The sequence below is a fragment of the Carcharodon carcharias genome, chromosome X (genome assembly GCF_017639515.1).
Source record: "Carcharodon carcharias isolate sCarCar2 chromosome X, sCarCar2.pri, whole genome shotgun sequence".
NCBI lineage: Eukaryota > Metazoa > Chordata > Chondrichthyes > Lamniformes > Lamnidae > Carcharodon > Carcharodon carcharias.
The window spans coordinates 21,316,843-21,337,635 of record NC_054507.1 but is presented as its reverse complement, the minus strand read 5'-3'; the positions used below and the strand labels follow the sequence as shown (position 1 = coordinate 21,337,635).

The window sequence follows — 20,793 nt, the reverse complement described above, 5'->3', positions numbered from 1 at the left end:
TAAGGAAAAACTGGATGCAGTGTTCAAGCTGTGATCTGACCAGTTTCAGATGGCTTCCTCAGCCTGTTCTAGTGATATAGTTCAGTGTTCTATTTGTTTTATTGAGCATTTCATCTTCATGAGTGTACTATTCTGCCCACACAAGAAATAAGAGCAGGAGTAGGCCATTCAGCCCCTTGAGCCTGCTCCACTATTCATTAAGATCATGGCTCATCTGCTACATAAACTCCACTTAACTGATCCATCCCCACAGTCCTCAATTTCCCTACATTGGCTCCCAGTCTGGCAATACCTCAATTTTAAAATTGCCACCCTTATTTTCTAATCCCTCCATGGTGTCGCCCCTCACCCCCTCCCTATCTCTGTAAACTCCTCCAGTCCTAAAACCCTCTGAGATCTCTGCGCAGCTCCAATTCTGGTTTCCTGTACATCCCTGATTTCCATCGCTCCACCATGGGCGGCCACCCAACTGAGGCCCTAAGCTCTGGAATTCCCTTCCTAAACCTCTCTGCCTCTCTCTCCTTTAAGATGCTTCTTAAAGCCTATATACTTCACCTGTCTTAATATCTCTTTATGTGGCTCAGTGTCAAACGTTGTTTGATGGCACTCCTTTGAAGTGCCTTAGGATGTTTTACTACATAACAATAGAGCACAACAAAAGGACAAGCAAGTGTTGCAGGTGATTTTTCCAATCCAGTTAGCCCATGTTCCCCAGACCCAGTTAACTTCTGAAGGAGATAGCTGAAGAGATGTGGAGGCATTAGTGGTGATCTTTCAGGAATCACTCGAGTCAGGAAGGGTCCCAGAGGACTGGAAAATTGCTAATGTTACCCCCCTGTTTAAGAAGGGAGTGAGGCGAAAGACGGGAAATTACAGGCCAATTAGCCTGACCTCGGTCGTTGGTAAGATTTTAGAGTCCATTATTAAAGATGAGATTTCAGAATACTTGGAAGTGCATGGTAAAATCGGGCAAAGTCAGCATGATTTCATCAAGGGGAGGTCATGCCTGACAAATTTGTTAGAATTCTTTGAGGAGGTAACGAGTAGGTTAGAAAAAGGAGAGCCAATGGATGTTATCTACTTGGACTTCCAGAAGGCCTTTGACAAGGTGCCGCACAGGAGGATGCTCAATAAGATAAGAGCTCATGGTGTTAGAGGCAAGGTACTAGCATGGATAGAAGATTGGCTGTCTGCCAGGAGGCAGAGAGTGGGGATAAGGGGGTCCTTCTCAGGATGGCGGCCGGTGACTAGTGGAGTTCCACAAGGGTCAGTGTTGGGACCACAACTTTTCACTTTATGCATTAATGATCTAGCTGAAGGAACTGAGGGCATCCTGGCTAACTTTGCAGATGATACAAAGATAGGTGGAGGGAAAGGTAGTATTGAGGAGGCGGGGAGGCTGCAGAAGGATTTGGACAGGTTAGGAGAATGGGCAAAGAAGTGGCAGATGGAATACAACGTGGGGAAGTGTGGGGTCATGCACTTTGGTAGGAAGAATAGAGGCATAGACTATTTTCAAAATGGGGAGAGAATTCAGAAATCCGGATTGCAAAGGGACTTGGGAGTCCTAGTCCAGGATTCTCTTAAGGTTAACTTGCAGGTCAAGTCGGTAGTTAGGAAGGCAAATGCAATGTTGGCATTTATTTCGAGAGGACTAGAATATAAAAGCAGGGATGTGCTGCTGAGGCTTTATAAGGCTCTGGTCAGACCACATGTAGAATATTGTGAGCAATTTTGGGCCCCATATCTCAGGAAGGATGTTCTGGCCCTGGAGAGGGTCCAGAGGAGGTTCACGAGAACGATCCCAGGAATGAAAGGCTTAACATATGAGGAATGTTTGAGGACTCTGGGTCTATACTCGATGGAGTTTAGAAGGATGAGGGGGGATCTGATTGAAACTTACAGAATACTGAAATACTGGATAGAGCGGATGTGGGGAAGATGTTTCCATTAGTAGGAGAGACTAGGACCCGAGGACACAGCCTCAGAGTAAAGGGAAGACCTTTTAGAACAGAGATGAGAAACTTCTTTAGCCAGAGAGTGGTGAATCTATGGAATTCATTGCCACAGAAGGCTGTGGAGGCCAAGTCATTGCGTGTATTTAAGACCGAGATAGATAGGTTCTTGATTGGTAAGGGGATCAAAGGTTACGGGGAGAAGGTGGGAGAATGGGGTTGAGAAACTTATCAGCCATAATTGAATGACGGAGCAGACTCGATGGGCTGAATGGCCTAATTTCTGCTCCTATGTCTCATGGTCTTAACAGCAGAGACAGAGCTTTAAATTTGACTTTGAATTTTAAGATAACGAACAGCGATTACTACATGTCTTCACATGTGTTCTGAAAGCCCTTTTTCTTTCACAATTTACTTTCCAAAGTTTGAACTTATTTGAACCAGGAAGCAGCCATCTCATTTTGAACTTGCAAAGTGAACTTCCATCCCATTCAACTCTGCAGTAACGTTCCCATTTTTAGCGAGAGCACACTTCGGAGATCAGAAAGGGCTTAACAAAAACCTCCAAATAGCAGCTGCCTATTACACAGGCATAATGTTTCCATTCTCCGTGCCATCTGTATTGACAGTCAGATACTGAAAGCAGGAGGTGACCTTCCTTAAGGCTTAACTGTCAGCGGCCTTTGCATTTCAGTCCTAGGCTCAGAGGGAAAAAAATCCCTCAAATTCATCTCCGTTAGGGCAGGGGTAGCTACAAACAGAAATGGAATAAAACCAGCTGTACCTAATCCTCAATCTCCATAGTTGCAGTGCGAAGCGACATGGAGCATTTGTCGTTTCCATTGGGAGTGTTTGCGCCTCAGAACTAGGAAGTTGCTTGTTGATTCAAGGCCCCAGTTGAAGGAGTGGAACTCAAACCTGGTCCAGATCCCCTCATCCTGTGTTGTCCGATTTGTAGCTGGTACCCCATTTGTGCTCTAGCCTAAGGTAAGGAAAGTGTAGCATAGGGAAATGGGGATATGGTGGGCCTCAGAATTTGAAATAATTTTGTTAAGTGTCTCACTTTCTAATTTGCTTCAATTTTGCACTTATGTCAATTTTTCTTTGGTCATGCAGGTTACTTTTTGTTGAATACAATCACTTTTTGTAACTTTGCCCTCATAACAGTTGAGAAATGAACCTACTTAACCTGTTACATTCAGTACAAGGGAAGTGGGGTTGCGTCATTTAACTGGAACAGCTAATACCTTAAGCCTTGACTGGCTTAACTTGTATCGTCTTTCAGTTTTATCTCATAAACATTGCATTCTGCATTCTGCCCTGTCAGTTCAATGGGGGGGGGGGGAGTTTAATTAGAAGCAATGTGAACATAGGACTGAAATGTGGCAGAATACACAAGCGGCAGGTGAGAATTTCAGGAAAAGAAGCAGATTGTGTACATAAATATATTTGATCAGCCGAGGTCTATTTACAATGGAAATGACGGTGGGGAAACATCAACAGAGTTAAACAGGTTATTCATAAAGCAATTAAATGACAGGTACTGCATCCTTTCCCTTATTTACAAAAGCAGTCAGTTCTGTGTACATCATCGTTATCTGTAATTAAAAGCTGCTTTCCCTCAAAATTAAATATAATTAAAAGCTGGCTTTGGCTGCATCTGCATGTTTGACAATAAATGAGCGTTTGGGCCCCCATTATCTTCCTGTCACCCTGGATTGACTGATTTCTGTCAGACTTTAAGCTCAAATGCTGTAAGGCCAATTTTAACCCTGCCCGCACGGCAGAAACAGGGCGGGCAATAAAAATGGCTGCAGCAGCTCACATCCAATCCAGCTGGCTGCAAGTGTAATCTGCTCCTTTTGATCAGGTGAGAGGAACGCCTGTGGGTCCATCCTTCAGTGCACAGTTTGGACTGTGATGACATCAACTGCAATTTTAACCTGCGGTCAAGGAAGGAGAACCATCTTGGGCTCTCCACCAGACCAGTTGATCCAGAGTCTGAATAGCCCAGAAGAGGGATGTTACCTTTCGTTTTTTTGGTTTCCTTGTGGGCCTGGAGGAAACCTTGAGCCCTCCTGCCCCCTCACACCACCCTCCCTACAATTTTCAATGTCAAATATTTCAGTTCTCTTTCTTCATCTGCCTCTCTGCTCCCTGCAACCATTTTGGAGGCAGGGCCATTTTTTTCCAGAAGCCAACTTCAATGGCTGGTTTAGCAGCCATGAAAAAGCCAGAGTGTGGAAGATTGGCAAAACTGCAGGCCATTCTTTGACACAACTATTGCATCAAATTTACATCAGATACCCGGAGAGACTGGAGAAGCTGGGAATGTTCTCCTTAGAGCAGAGAAGGTTAAGGGGAAATTTATTAGTGGTGTTCAAAATTGTGAGGGGCTTTGATAGAGCAAATAAGGAGAAACTGTTTCTAGTGGCAGAAGGGTTTGTAACCAGACAGCACAAATTTAAGGTGAAAGAAGCAGAGGTGCGATGAGGAGACTTTTTTTAATGCAGCGAGCTTTCTGATTTGGAATGCAATGCCTGATAGGGTGCTGGAAACAGATTCAATTGTTATGTGAATAAGGGAATAGGGATAAATTTTTGAAGGGGAAAAATTTGCAGGACTTTGGGGAAAGAAGAGGAGAGTGAGACTGATTGAATAACTCTTTCAGGGAGACAGCACATGCACAATGGGCTGAATGGCTTCCTTCTGTGCTGTGTCGTTCTATGAAATGTACAATGCCCTGTCTCGCCATACCCCAGCAATCCAGCAGCCTCTGGACAAATGAACCCATTCCTAGCACTCAGAGGGTTAAAAGCAATCGCCTGCAGCGAATCTCAGTTCAGTGCAAAATGTCAACCATCTCCTCTATCAGTGTCCTGCATTGAACAATCACATTCACTGCTGCGGCCTCAACAAAATGATTCTACTCCCAGATCGAGCTGATAATCCTGGTGACTGTGGCTGGGCTCCAATTGTCTTCCTTCTGAAAGAGGGCGAAACATTGTGTACGTTCCTGCTTTTCATTTGATCAACAAACACCCAGCGCACCTGACAGCTGTAAAATGGAAGGGAAAAGGGAAGAGCAGGAAGGATCGGAGGCTGCTTTTCAGCCAATGGCTGCTGAGGAGGGTGTCAGCTTTGGAAAGGTGATAGCCGCATTGTTGGGCCCATGTGGCGAGATATTTGTACAGTTGGTTGTTTGTACAGGCCTCAATACTATTCCCAGGAAACTTCCAATCACCTATTCAAAATTTCCCTACGTTTGAATACGTGGAGTATAAATCTGTGGGTGTGTGTGAATGTCCTAGGTAATCTGGATAAGTCACGACAAGTCTCCCACTTGCATGGATTCTCTGCCACGTGGGTCACTCTGCCGCATGTACCATGGAGACGATCTACATAATAACTAATTTGCTGTCCACGAAACCACTGGTCTACTGTGCGTATGCTGTTGATGTACACTGGCTTTAATGTGTTTGCTTTCTGATGCATTTTATCCTTGTTAGTTTATTGCTCTTTTCAAATGTACTAACTCAGGAATCAGCAATTTTTTTTTAACCTGAAGGGCCTTTTTACAAAAAAAATTACCTAAAATAAAAAATATTGGGAGCCACAAGACAAAAAATTGGCATTTCTAAACCAAATACATGACAAACTGCCAAGTATCTCTGGTAGAATACATAATTTGCATGTATAATTAATAAAATGTATGTGTTGCATTTATATATCAATAGCAAAGAAATCAAAATTAAAATAGGCCTAACTCTGAATTATCTTTTTTTGCCTTTTTTTTCTAACTATGGGCAGAATTGTTCCAGATTTGCACCAAGTGCAGTAGTGGGCGGGGAAAACGATGTTTTATCCACCGGCCGCAATGGTGGTTTCCAATGTCCCGTTCCCGCTGCATTAATTATGCATTCCTGGGAAACACACCGTTTTGATTTGCCCGCCACGACATTACCTTGCCGCTTCATCACACCAGGTGCAATATTTAAAGTGCAGCTGTGCGCACATCTCTCAGTGCTTCCAGCCCAGGACTGCTGCACAGAAGACATTGCCCTGAAAGGCAAAATGACTGCAGTCCCTTGGTTTAGTGATGCATTCCTCGAGCATCTTTTGGACACCGTGGAGGCCCGCCATGATGTCCTCTATCCCTCTCTGGCCACAGGATGGGCAGCAACACCACTTGAGAGGTGGTGGCTGCCATGGTAAGAACCTGCAAAAGGACAGCCACCCAGTGCCGCAAAAGAATGAATGATCCCCTCCATTCCACCAGGGTAAGTCACTCTCAATTAACACACACACAAACCCATCACACATCCACAGGGCCCTCGCTCACTACCAGTTCATGGGACATCACCATTCACTCTCTCACACACACCGTCATTGTTCTCATCCCATCCATGGGACCACTCACCATCCACACATGCCAGGCATCCTTATCATCTGGCCTGGCAGTCCTGCTTACACTCTCTCCGTCTCTATTCATTTGGGACAAGCTGGCACACAACAAGAGGGAGAGGCCGTAGACCGGTGGGGGAATGCCTGAAATCAAGGTCCTCATGGACTTTGAAAACAGAGCCATCCAGCTGGCCAGCGATGACCGGGACCGGTCCTGTGCTGACAGTGAGGTCGGTGGTGCTCTACAAGTGAGGATCCAGCAGTGCAACATCCAACAGACAACCAAGCTGTGAGTGAGTTCCCCCATTCCGCAGTCCCCTGCCATGCACTAATTATCTCCCCTTGCTTTCACAGACACATCTGCCAAACAGCCAACAGAGTCTACAACCCAGGGCCTCCAATTGAGCCCCGAAGAAACCACAGAAGAGGAATCTGAAGGCATCCTCATTGAAGACCCATTACAGCGCTCACCCACACGCTCCGCCAGCGCAGAGACACACACTTCGGTGGGACCTAGCTTTAGAGTAGCCTCGGGATCACAATCTGGTAAGCGCACTGCACTCTCTGATCCACAGCAGGTGGCGGACTCGGAGGACTGCTGGAGGCCAGAAATTTGCTGAGTCAGATGACGAGCCTCTAGAATCATGTCTCAGGAACATCAGGAAAGGATGTCTGCTGTACTCCTCAGATTGCAAGGTATGATGGAGGATTCCATCCACCTTCAGGCTGAGGTGATAGCGCTGGCATGCCAACGCACCGAGGTCAACACTGGTAGAATGGCAGCCACCATGGAGACCTTGATCCAGGATGTTGCTCTTGCACTGCTGCGTGGGCTGAACTCCATCTCTTATGCTATAATTGGCCGCCAACAGTGTGTTTGTGAGAGGGGTGCTGGGCAGCTCAATCTCACTCCAGCTTCCCCTTCTCCTCAAGGAGTCAACCAGGGGCCCTTGGGCACCCATAGGGAGGAGGATCAGCAGGTGTACGCCCTGGGCCATCCACCCAGGTGACTCTGGGAGTGTCTAGCCCATCCAAATCCCCTCTTCCTGTGACTCCAGCAGCTCCAGCTCCGCAGGTCGAGGAGGGTGCCACTGCCTCACAGCAGGACCCTGAAAGCAGGCCGGGGCCCTCCAGCTCTCAGCCCTCCAGAGGACGCCTGCCAAGGTCATCACAGACAGGGTGTCACAGTCAGCAGGCTGCCTCAACCTCCACTGTGGATGTCCGGGGAGCAACAAGACATAGCGGCAGGGTTAGGAAGGTTAAGAAGAAGGAGTTGCACAGCCTGGGCATGGGAGTTAACCACATGTACATAATGCTCACTACTGTAAGTAAACTCTCAACAATGTCACCCTACCTATGGCTCCTTGTTCTGATGAGCAGTGTTCGTGTCAATCAGATGTGAAACCATTCTGCACAAGATAAAAGCAGGTGTCTCAGTCCAGGGCCTCTTCCCTGTGCCTTGTGCAACCTTCAAACCAAGGTGATGATCTGGCCTCACACTCCCTGGACACATTACTGATGCCTGCACCTCAATGGTGCTTGTCATTGCTGCCAGAATGTCATGGGCAAATGTCACAGAGTTCCGTCATTCTCTCTCTCTGCTCTCAGCGCATTTAAGATGGGGCTGGCCCCCATCTCTTCAGCATCTGTGACCAGTGACGCTGTGCTCCTGAAGGGGTCAGGTGCTGAAGGTGGACAAAGGATCATGTGCTTTTAAAGTTTCATGGCTGCGTCTCCATGATATGACCCTGATCACAGAGCGCAAGTGAGCTGCCCTCGGCCAGACAGGAGTCAGACATTCTCAGAGGCTATGTGAAGATCTATGGAGTGTCCTCACTGCATGTTGTCGTCATCCTCCTGCGATCGAGCGAATATTAGGGCCTCCTCTGCATCTCCATGACAGGAGCATTATCACAGAGGGTATGTGTGCTACCATAAGCCAGACTGGAGTCAACACATTCATTGTTGTAATGTGAGGATCTATGGTGTTTCCTTATTGCATGTCATCATCATCCTCCACAAATCTAGCAGCTATTAGGGCCTCCCGAGCACGCCTGCCTCGTCTGGCCAGTGCGAGGGCCTCATCGCCGTCATCCTTGCCTTCAAGGACCACCTCACCCTCATCTCCATCAACGTCCTCCTCATCGGAGGAGACTAGCTCCTCTATCTGCTCCTCAGCCAGCTCCTTCCCCTGTTGCAGTGCCAGGTTGTGAAGGGCTCAGCAGGCAACGACAATGCATGACACCCTCTGTGAACTATATTACAGGGTTCCACCAGACCGGTCCAGGCACCAGAACCTCATTTTCAGCATCCCGATGGTCTGCTCCACCAAGCTGCGTGTTGCAGCATGAGCCTCGTTATACCTTCGCTCTGCTGCAGTCTGAGGTCACCATACGGGTGTCATCAGCCACAGCCTCCATGGGTAGCATTTGTCCCTGAGGAGCCATCCCTGCAGCCTCTGTGGACCCTGGAAGACATCAGGGATCTGTGACTGGCTGAAAATGTAGGAGTCGTGAACACTCCCTGGAAAATGTGCTCAGACCTACAGGATGCATCTGTGGTGGTCGCACACCAGCTGCACGTTCAGTGGATGGGCTCTTGTGGTTGATGTAGTTGACCACTTGTTGCGACGAAGATCTAAGCACCACATGAGTGCAGCCGATCACACCCTGCACCTGTGGGGAACCCCGAGATCTGGGAGAATCCAAACACTCTTGCATCCTGGCTCTCTTGGTCCCAGAAGAAATGTACAAAGTTGCGTGCCCTTGTGAAGATGGCATCCTTGACCTCATGGGTGTATTTGTGGGTGGAGTTTTGAGAGATCCCACAGAGGTCACCTGTGGAGCCCTGAAAGGAGCCACTGGCATAAAAAGTGAGTACCTCAGTCACTTTCACAGCCATTGGCAGTGGATGCCCTCCACGTCCCTGTGGCGCCAAATCCTGCAGCAGGTGGCAGATGTAACTGACCAGTTCTCTAGACATGCGCAGTCTTCAGAGACAATGGTTCTCAGTCATCTGCAGGAATAAAAGACAGCGTCAGTAGACCCTAGGTCTAGCTAGGCACCAACCAGTGACAACTTGCTGTGGCTCTTCGGCAGTGTGTGCGGGAGCCCCAGCTGCCCCTTCTTCCTGAGGGTGCTGCTCCTGCCTCTGCGCAGCCAGGCACCTCCGTCACTCTCTTCCCTGTCATCTCCACTCTCTGTACGTCACAAGACATACACCTAGTTTACCGAGCTCCATGCTCCTGATATACTCCTCCTACAGGATAAAAGAGAGAGACATGTGGGTTAGCTTGGGCGTTCTAAGAACCTCTCTTGGTTAAGTCTGAAGGCCCCTTCAGGCATCCCGGAGAGTGCTGGAAACCACTTGGATGGACAGAGTTTAGTGAGCTGCATGGCTGCCTGAAACCCCACCCCCTCTGCCCTACTCCACCTGACCAATTGGCAGCAGCTTTGCCCATTGGACTGCATGCTGTGCTCTTAGCTCAGGCACAGGCATTCTCCTAACCTGCGCTGGAAGGCTGTACTATTAGCCTGAACGATGGGGGGAGACAGGTCCAAACCAAGCTGATGACCTTGCAAGGGGCTGTGAGTGCCTCCACCAGTGACTGCTCCATGGCCAGCTTTAGCAAGGAAACGTGCACAGTTGTCCAACTGTTCTGAAGTCCACTAAAACACTCATTAGTTTGCAGTCTATGCCTGAGGGTGAAAAGCTCTGGAGCACTTGGTGGCACTTTCATGCCTCTGCATTGCTTGAGTGGGCAGACAAGCTAGAGGCCCGACTCCAAACATGTCAATGTGGCTGCATCTAAACTGTCTTAGCTGCAGAGAAATGATCACTTTATACAAGGTTTCCCTAATACGTGACCACTTCCCTCCCCCCCCACCCCGCACATGCTTGTGCACTTCAACCACAGAGCAGCCCTTGCCACCCCCCCCAAGTTGTCTCAACCACAGAGCAGCCCTTGCCACCCATCCCCCCAAGTCGCCTCAGCCTTGAAGTCCAACAAGCGACCCTTACGAGCACTGCGGAACGTTACTATGCACTGAGTTCCCCTCAAAGTGCAGCCCGCCAAGTGCACGCCTTATATATACTGTTGTGAACCACGTCGGCCTGTTGTCCCACCGATGTGGGTGGATGATCCAGCGGGGTTGGGGGGATGATTCCGGCAGGCTGGCCTTATAATAATATGCAGATGTATTACAATGAGGTTCCCAACGGCCAATGGAAGGAAACACGGCCCGCCATCGATGGGCTAAGCGGACAATCGCAAACTGGTTTCACAACATCGTGAAACCAATTTTTGGCCTTTTTGCCATATTGTCTGCTCACGCCGCTGAACATGACCAATGCCAGCAGGCACAGAAAATTCCACCCTATAATTTTGTCAGTAAGGTCGTCTTTGAAACAAACTTTAACTTGCGATACTAAATTGGATTGAGATTTTTTTTTGGCTATCGATTCTCATGATAAAAATTAGCTTCTCGTAGCACATTCGGAATAATTTATTGTCTCAGCCATATTAGATACAATAATGATCACAACCATAAAAACTGTCCCTTGGACCAAAAGGCATTATCTATAACCCAGAGAGGGCTATCCCCCTCAAACAGCTTTATTTAGAGCATGATTATGTTTTTTGTTAAAATAATCATTTGGATCCATAAAGTGCAGCATAATGTTCAGTCTTTTATCTCCACAATAAAAACACAGCTTACTTTTCCTGACTTAATATTTTTGGCTTTTTTTTCATGTTAATGCGATCCAACTGCAAAAAGTTGTGAGCTGCAAATGATATGTTAAAGCATGTAGCTCTGGAACCTGCAGACCCATGTGCTAACTGTTTAAATATGGTGTGAAGCTTATCCAGGTCAATGTTTTATTGGATTTTCAATAATTTGTGTTCCAGTAAATGCACAACTCAAAATAGGGATCAGTGACTGTGTATGGGAATAATTGAGAGTGAAATCAGTGTGCAGACCTCGTGCATTACAATATAAACCAGTTGGTGTACTTGTGTTTATCAATCTATCTGTATTGTTATTTATCTATTATCTACCTATTTTCTACTCTTATGAGCATACAAATTAGGAGCAGGAGTAGGTCACTCGGCCCCTCGAGCCTGCTCCGCCTTTCCATAAGAACATGGCTGATCAGGTTGTAACCTCAACTCCACATTCCCACCTACCCACATAACCTTTCACCCCCTTGCTTATCAAGAATCTGTCTACATCTGCCTTAAAACTATTCAAAGACTCTGCTTCCACAACCTTTTAAGGAAGAGAGTTCCAAAGACTCCTGACCCTCAGAGAAAAAAAATTTCTGCTCATCTCGGTCTTAAATGGGTGACCCCTTATTTTTAAACAGTGATCCCTGGTTCCGAGTTCTCCCACAAGAGGAAACATCCTCTCCACATCCACCCTGTCAAGACCCATCAAGATCTTTTATGTTTCAATCAAGTTACCTCTTACTCTTCTAAACTCCAGCAGACACAAGCCTAGCCTATCCAACCTTTCCTCATAAGACAACCCGTCCATTCCAGGTATTAGTCTGGTAAACCTTCTCTGAACTGCTTCCAACACATTTACTTCCTTCCTTAAAAAATGAGACCAATACTGTACACAGTACTCCAGATGTGACCTCAGCAGTGCCCTGGTGAGATATCTATTATTGATGTCCCCTATACAATAATGCATATAAAATCCATATCTTAGCCAAAAAGATACATCATTAGAAAGTGCTATTCCCTGCTTAACGTTCTGTTCCAGTAAAACAAGTAGCAAACACGGGGAGAAGAAACCCTTTCGAGTCTGGGATATTTTAAGATGTGACGTTGCAGTGTCCCAGTCAGGAAGCTGTGCTCCCCTCTGGGTGGGCAAGTCAGTGATAGGGCTGCACTATTGCTTGGTCTCTTCACTGAGAGCTTCAATATTAGAATTCTCTCACAAAGAACACTCTGAAATTTATGCGTATTTGATCCTTTTTGTATTTTCTAATTTCACTCTGCAATATTCAGAGTGAGAACTTTACAGAGAGATTTTTTTAACATGAGGAAAGAAATAGAATGTTCTCTGAGGCGAAAGCGTGAAGGTCCTGCAAAACCGCTGAATGAGAATGGTTCCTGGATCGTGGAACTTCAGTAATGTAGATAGATTGGAAAAGCTGGGCTGTTCTCCTTGAAGAAGGCTGAGAGGAGATTTGATAGGGTTGTTCAAAATCATGAGGGGTCTGGACAAAATAGCTAGGGAGAAACTGCTCCTATTGGCAGAAGGATCGAGTATCAGAAGGCACCCATTTAAGATGATTGGCAAAAGAAGCAACTTGAGGGAAAACTTTTTACGCAGTGAGTGGTTAGGATCTGGAGTGCATTCCCGCCTCCTGTTCCCTTCCCATTGGGAAGTTGGGGGAGGGGTCAGTGAAGTAAGCACGTGACATTTCTGTCATGTCAGGCTGGATGGGTGCCCAGAATCAACTCGATGTACATTCCTTCAGGAAAAGGGCTAGTTTTGTTTAATGCGTCAGTTAATAACTTTCCTGTTTCCGATTTCCCACAGCCAAGAAAGGGGACTGGAACAGTAAGGAATATTGAGCATTTGGTGAGTAAAAGACATGATCTGCAGGGTGAGGTATGTACGTGCACGTGTTTGTATGTATGTATGTGTATGTATGTATATTCAACACTGTGACGATGGCATGTGCCCACATGCTTATGTTAAATATCAAGGCCTGGAGGCTATTATCTTTTCAGGTAATAAGATTCCTCCACAGAGTAAGTGCTCTGGCTGTATTTAAATTTAAATGTAAATGTACTTGACAGTTGGGATGGTGCAACTAAAATTGTTGGCAGGCATGGGATTGCTGTTTCCTGACACATTTTGGAATTGGAACCCCTCTTACCCCCTTGTTCTTCTTTCTATTCATTTATTTTCCTTTTAATGTTTCATGTTTCTGGTCTTGGCAGTTTTCTGATATTTTTTTCCACTCCCCTTCTGTTTGCTTCTCTCTCATTCCCACAGCTTAGGCAGTGTCGAGTGATGTTTCCTTGATGAAAAGCTCCAATTGGCAGCTCTTTCAAGACTAACTTTCATAAGGATTATGTTTTGCTGCGTTCGGTTCTAGGAAGCTGCTGCTGATACAGTCTGAAAGCGATGCTCCTTTGCAAAGAGCTTGGATTGTTCAGAAAGCCTCACAATTTTTGAGGTATTGATCAAGTGGGCATCTTAGAATTTACGCCAGTGAGCACTTAGTGTTTCTCCAGTTCAGACAGTTAAATAAGTGCCTCATTTTATAGATTAAGGAGTCCTGCGTGCAAGAGGAACACTGCTCACTGCTGGAGGCACAATGTGGTTTGGAGGGAACTAAAACCATTGAAGTCACGTTGGGCCTTTGTGCCTCAAGACGAGGTCTGTCTCCATCTGTCTCGGTCTCAAAAGCTTTCTCCCTGTATCTGTGCCTCTGACAGTCTCTCTGTCTCCAGTCGTGAGCCTTTATCATCTCTCTCTCCGTCTCATGGTTTAGTCTCATTTTGATGTGTCTCCATCAGTTTGTCTGCCTGTTTCACGCTCACATCTGGTGCATAGACACAGCTATTTCGCACCTCCTCCTGTCTCACTCTCATGGCCACTATTTTGAAGCAGAGCAGGGGGTGCTCCCCCCCCCACTCACAGTGACCTGGGCCAATATTTATCCCTAAACCAGTACCTCAAACAAATGATCTGGCAACTATCTCATTGCTCTCTGTAGGAACTTGCTGTGTGCAAATTGAATGCCGCATTACAAGGACAGCGGCACTGCACAAGATAGGTCATTGGCTTGCTTTGGGGGCATCCTGAGGCTGTGAAAGGAGCTATAGAAATGCAAGTCGTTCCTTCTGCCCCTCTAAAGAACTCTCGATCTGTCAGTGGAGCTTTTTACAATGAACTTGTATAACAAGTATTTTATTTGTTATGAACTTTCCCTGGAAGTGAGTCCAAGTCTGCAGTATGATGCTCCCTTGATAAGGGTGACTTTAGCAGCTTCCAGCCCACACAGTTTTGATAAACCTTATTAAACATGAAGGGATCAAAAAAGATCTTTCAAAGATCCTGACTGCCTCGTACGGTATGGGAATGTTTTCCACATATGTCGGCTCTCCATATTAACCTTTTTTTCTCAATATGTCTAGGGGTCAACAAAATCTTTGAAAGGCACACATCAAAGGAGCACTCTGCCAAGGTAAAAAATGCTCATTTACAATGCATTTGTTTTAAAAGTAGATAATTGAGACAAATGAACAGTTTTGGTAAAGTGTTGGGTACAATATGACCTGGGGCACTGCTCACTCACTCTCCGGGGACATTAAAAACTCCTTGTCCACAGGGTTACAAAGAGAATTAACACACTGTGGGAAAAATATTGGAAGGTTTTGTACTAAAACCTAATAGACTGTGTTTGCTTAGGTTTGTGGTAAATGGTGAATTGAGTTACTAGTCTACATTTCTTCTGTTATTGTTTTTAGCTTGCTTAAAACTCCAACACTGAATAAGAAAGGGACAAATAACTGGATTTATTATAGACTTCAACAATATTTCACAGGCAGCCTTAGACTTCTCTAGCGACCAGTAGCAATCTCCTTCACAAGTGATTGCCACAGTCTGGGTGACACTTACTCCGGTTAAGGAAGCGTCTTTAAATTCTCTTGCTCAGATTATAAGAATAAGAAATAAATAGATCAGGAATTTACTTTCTCAACCACTATGGATGTTCTATTAGCAAAAATTAAGCTTATTTTTAGGTGGCCTTCTAGACTTGTTCATAGGATGTGGGAATGCTGCAAACTGCCCTGAGATGGAGGTAAGCCTTCACTTTGACCAACTGGCTTGCAAGCCCCCTTTAAAGAACATTAAGAGTCCAACACAGTGCTGACTGTTTGGGCCACTCCGAGGGCAGGAATGGAGGCAGATAGGGCCCCGAAAATACCGGCACCAGCCAGCTCGTCAGTCTCAAGACCCTGACCCTAGCCATTTTGGGCAAGGTGAGTTCAGGGCATGGGAAGGCGATTAGACTCCTTGAGAACCTTGTTGGGATTTTCCTGACACAACACAAATTAACTGCCTGGAGATGGGCTTCGAACGGCAGGCCGGGGATGGGTGTGGGGGGGTGGGGGGCAGTGTTCCAGGTAGGCCTAAAGGCCCTCCCCACCTGCCTGGTTGGAGGTACAGCCAAAGGTCGCCCTGCAGAGAGGCTCCCCGGCTCCCCACCACCCCACCAGTGGTGGCCTGGCTGCTTTTTATAACTTCTTAATTTAATTTTTTCAACAGTAGCTGAGAGGGCAACTGCTTGTTGAAGCTTCCTCCCAGTTACTTACCTTGTTGTGCAGCTGGGTGCTTCTTTGAAACTGGAAGGCCTCTGATTGGCCCTCCTGCTTTGAGCGTCCACCCACCACCCTTAATTGATAGGAAACATGTCTCCGGGCCAATTAAGGGCTCACTCACGTTACAATCTAGACTTTAATCAGTTTCTCTCTCCTCCCCCCCCCCGCCCCAAAGGTGGGCTTCTCACCCACAAGCAAACCTGGCTCCTGTTTTCTGCCTTCATGGCGAAAATGCAGCCAGTAGTGTGGGACTGAAGTCATGCATAGCTAAACTAGGCAGCCTCCTTTCCCAGTACAGCATTAGTGAATCAGTGGGGTTTTCATTAGTCTTAAAGAGCTGGTGGGTTAAATTGGGAACAGACTTGTACTCATAAACTTTGAGTTATCAGTATAGTCACTATACTACTCTTCGAACACATGGCCAATGTTGCCCCTGATGTGAAGTTGTGATCCTGGCTTGCCATCCTGTTCCTGAGCAGGAGTTTCAGTGTGGACCACGTCATGGAGCGGAACTACGACTTTGACCTGACATACATCACGGAGCGGATTATTTCCGTTTTCTTCCCACCCGTGCTTGAGGAGCAACGATACCGCAGCAATCTGAAGGAGGTGGCCCAGATGCTGAAGTCCAAACATGGAGACAGTTACTTGGTAAGTTGTGGTTTTCAGAATTGAGGAGCTCGCACACAAGCTGTAGTGCACCTCAAGGCAGTCAGTATAACTGTTGAGTAGCAAGTTACTGCCAAGTGTTATGCTTTGGACTGTTATTCTAGGTGTCTACATACAGTTGTAAAACTGGACAATTATAAAAAATTACATAGGATATATACGGCACAGAAACAGGCCATTCAGCCCAACCAAAGCATGCCTGTGTTTATGCTTCACTTGAGCCTTCTCCCATCTTTTCTTATCCAAACTTATCATCATAGCCCTCTATTTCCTTCCCCCTCATATTCATGTCTAGTTTACCCTTAAATACATCTATACTTTTCATTTCAACCATTCTCTATGGTAGTGAGTTGTACATTCTCACCACCCTTTGGATAAAGAAGTTTCTCCTGAATTCCCTATTGGATTTCTTGGTGACAATCATATATTGATGGTCCCTAGTTATGCTCTTCCCCACAAGGGGAAACATTCCCTCTGTATCCACTCGATCAAAACCTTCAGAATTTTAAAGGCCTCTATGAGTTCACCCCCCAGCTGCCTTTTTTCAAGAGAAAAGAGACCCAGCCTATCAATACTTTCCTGACGTGTAAACCCACACATTTCTGGTATCATACTTGGAAATCTGTACCTTCTCCAGTGCTTCTAGATCCTTTTTATAGCATGGCGACCAGAACTGCACACAGTGCTCTAAGTGTGGAGCTGTTATGTGGTCCCACGGTGGTTCGGTGTGGCACTGAATGCCACAGACCAGGAAAGTCATCAGATCCATCCCCAGTCTGTGCTGTGTCAGCCTGGGTGACAGCAAAGGGCTTTACAATGAACCTTGCCCTCCCTTCTCCTCAACCCTTTTTTGGTCGGGAAGGTTGAAATCAGCCTTTGAGGCCAATGGCTTTCTGCAGATTTCAACAACAACAATTTATATTTATATAGCATCTTTAATATAGTGAAATGTCCTAAGACACTTCATAGGAGCATAACAAAACAGAGTTTGACATCAAGCCACATAAGGAGGTAGTAGGTCAGATGATCAAAAGCTTGGTCAAAGCGGTAGGTTTTAAGGAGTTTCTTAAAGGAGGAAAGTGAGGTGAAGAGGTGTAGGGAGGGAATTCCAGAGCTTGGGGCCGAGGCAGCTGAAGGCATGGATGCCAGTGGTGGAGCGATTAAAATCAGGGATACACAAAGGTCAGAATTAGAGGAGCACGGAGATCTTGGAGGGTTGTGGAACTGGAGAGGATTACAGAGATAGGGCGGGCACGAGGCCAAGGAGGGGCTTGAAAAAAGAATGAGAGTTTTAGAATCAAGATGTTGCTTGACCGGTTGCCAGTGTAGGTCAGTGAGCACAGGGGTGATAGGTGAATGGGACTTGATGCGAGGTAAGACACAGGCAGCAGAGTTTTGGATGACCTCATGTTTATAGGGGGTAGAATGTGTGGGAGACCAGCCAGAACTGCATTGGATTAGTTGAGTCTAGAGGTAACAAAGGCATGGATGAGGGTTTCAGCAGCAGATGAGCTGAGACGATGGGGTGGGGGGGTGGGTGAAGTCAGGCAATTTTATGGAGGTAGAAATAGGCGGTTTTATTTCTGTTGGAAAATGTGCCCATTGGGTGCAAAGAGGCTAAGTGATAGCCCATGCATCACCCCTCCTGCATGACCAAATACCTCCCAGTGTGGACTGACTTAGGTGAGACATTACAGAACTGCTGGTGCCTGCACAGCTGTACAGATCCCAGCGTGAACGCAGGAGAAGAGAAGAGAAACCTAAGAGCAAGACCGACTTAATAATGAAAATATTTTTCTCAACCTTCCCTGGTAATCCCGCTGGTCCTTGGTGGTCTCGGAGGTTTAGTCCCGCTGGCAGTTCAATGGAATTATGATTAACATCTTCTCCTCTCTGTCCATTTTTATTGACTTTTGAGGTGATGTTTTTGTTTGAACAGTGAGCGTCAATGACATCATCTTAACTTGGAAGGAGTTACTGAGGCCACAGTGCGATGGAGCTGAATTAACAGAAATCAGCAGATATATAGAAAACCAGTCATTAACCTGGGCCTGCTTCAGTGCTGAGTTTAACTTGGCTTCCTCACAGCTGCCCTACTGATATGACTGGCAGCAACTGAAGCCAAATATTCCATCAAAAAAAACCTTCAGAAAAATAGTAAGAAAGGTGCGAAAGTTCATCAAAATCTGAGTTGTTTTCAAAGGGGCCCCATTGCTCCTGTTCCAAGTCAAAAAAACCGTGTTGCCGTGTTTGGTCACCTTTATCCTGTGTTTGCATTGCTCTTAAGTTTACTGTCGCGTTGTGCCTCAATCTTAACTTGTCTCTGTCACTGCAATGAGCCTTTTGTATCAGTTAAGTAACATTCAGCCAAAGTTGCTTCGAGTTTGAAATTGGACAATAATATTCATAAAGGGTACACTTGTCTGAAACTCCTCTTCCTTAAAAGATGCCAACCTGTTTCAAATAAAGATAATACTGGGTGAGGGAACTTTTTTCAAACGCTTTAATAAGTTGTCACTGGGATCTCACTGTCTGATTTCAGCTGCCTTTGCCTCATTTGTAATGAATTGATTGAAAGTTCTGGTCATCTTTTACCTTCCCATGAATCAGGCAAATTGCTCTACAGGGAGGTGGCATGGACTCGATGGGCTGAATGGTCTCCTGCACCGTAATGACTCAGTATTGTGGGAAATTCCCATACGTGGTTCCTGAAAATGAGCAACAGAAGGAGACATTCTAGTGGCGAGGTTGCAGAGTGGGTGAGGAAGGCCACTGGCTCTTGAGGAGTTCCAAATGATGGTCGAGGTTTTCCATTTCTGTACTCCCGATTTCCCATCGGTTCTGCCCATTGGGCAGAACTTTGCGGTCATGCAGGGGCAGAAACACTTGGCTGACACATTTTCTACATTGTCTAATGGAGAGTTGCAATTTAAAGTTGACTCTCAACCACAGACGCCTTCACTCAAGCATTTTCCTAGCCCACACAAGAATATGCCATCAATTGCCCTGGCAATGTGCCAATCACAATGATTCTCAGTCAATGACGGGCACTTTCTACCAATATCACTTGTTGCTGTACATATCCACCCTCTACTCAATCAATCTAAAATAACCTCCTTTCTTTTGTAGCTTTTCAACCTATCTGAAAAGAGACAAGACATTAGCAGACTCAACCCCAAGGTAGGTTGGCCTGAATTCTCATTTTGTTTTTCAGACATTTGGCGTTTTAAAGTAACTTCAAACTTGGACCAATGTGGGATTAAAACTGACCTTCCCATTAATGGCACCACAGGGCTCTCTGGTTGCAATTAGTTCCAACCAGAGCCACGAGGACAGGTTACAAATGGGTTATGCTCCTTTTGACAGTCCATGGCTTGTGGAGCCAGTTCAAAAGTAGAGCCAGTTAGAAATTCAAACCTTTCCAATTTAAAACTGAAAGTCTGTGGGGCTTTCACAGGTACTTCCCTCAGAGGGAGTGCAACAAAGGTTGACTAGACTGGTTCTTGGGATGAGGGGATTGTCCTATGAGGAGAGATTGAGTAGGTTAGGCCTATATTACCTGGAGTTTAGAAGAATGAGAGGTGATCTCATTGAAACATAAAATTCTGAAGGGGCTTGACAGGATAGACACTGAGAAAATGTTTCCTTTGTCTGGGAAATCACAGTCTCAGGATAAGGGATTGACCTTTTTCAGGCTGAGATGAGGAGAAATTTCTTCACTCAAAGGGCTGTGAATCTTTGGAATTCTCTACCTCAGGGAGCTCAACTGTTGAGTGTATTCAAGACAGAGATTGATAGATTTTTGAGGTACTGAGTGAAGAAAGGGATAGTTTGGGAAGGTGGAGTTGAGGTGGAACATGAGCCATCATATTGAATGGCAGGGCAGGCTTGAGGGGCCGAATGGCCTACTCCAGCTCCTATTTCTTATGGAAGCACCATGGAGTGTGGTATTGACCAGGAAGTAGCCATTATTTCAAGCCTACGGACATTTTTCATGTTAGTGTGTGTGGATTGGTGCCACTGTGTGAATTTACAGCAGTAGATAAAATGTTTGCATCATTCGCGTCCAGGCACCTTATGAGCCAATTTCCCCCCTCCCCCACCAGGACTCTGATGTGTTGCTGTGCTTTTGAATTCCAGGTTCATGACTTTGGCTGGCCTGATCTTCATGCCCCTCCCCTGGACAAGATCTGTGCTATCTGCAAAGCCATGGAGATGTGGTTGAACTCAGACTCCCATCATGTGGTGGTTTTACACTGCAAGGTAAGTGGGCAGGAGCTCATGATGAGAGTGACTCTGGAAAATCAGGGCACTGAACCATCTATGTCTCCTCAATGTTGCTGAAGATTCTTTCCTTCTTGCCTATGGGAGATACCCAAGCCCAACAGAGGTGGACTGCTGCTCTATAATACG

The 20,793-nt window shown here is 46.1% G+C and overlaps 1 protein-coding gene and 1 long non-coding RNA gene across 5 annotated transcripts in view; one reads left to right on the top strand and one right to left on the bottom strand.

Annotated features, from left to right (window-relative positions):
• Positions 1 to 20,793, top strand: part of LOC121273312 (tensin-2-like) — a 242,753-nt gene that overhangs the window by 153,773 nt on the left and 68,187 nt on the right. For 3 of the 4 annotated variants that reach the window (XM_041180441.1, XM_041180442.1, XM_041180443.1), the window contains 5 exons: positions 12,914 to 12,955; positions 14,524 to 14,573; positions 16,191 to 16,362; positions 19,510 to 19,560; positions 20,521 to 20,643. In XM_041180441.1, coding sequence (XP_041036375.1) covers positions 12,914 to 12,955; positions 14,524 to 14,573; positions 16,191 to 16,362; positions 19,510 to 19,560; positions 20,521 to 20,643 — 438 coding nt within the window. Of the gene's footprint in view, positions 1 to 12,913; positions 12,956 to 14,523; positions 14,574 to 16,155; positions 16,363 to 19,509; positions 19,561 to 20,520; positions 20,644 to 20,793 lie in introns of those variants that run through there. The other variant, XM_041180444.1, reaches the window with a different exon arrangement.
• LOC121273314 overlaps positions 1 to 20,793 on the bottom strand; it is a 97,895-nt gene that overhangs the window by 29,479 nt on the left and 47,623 nt on the right. The window lies entirely within an intron of this gene.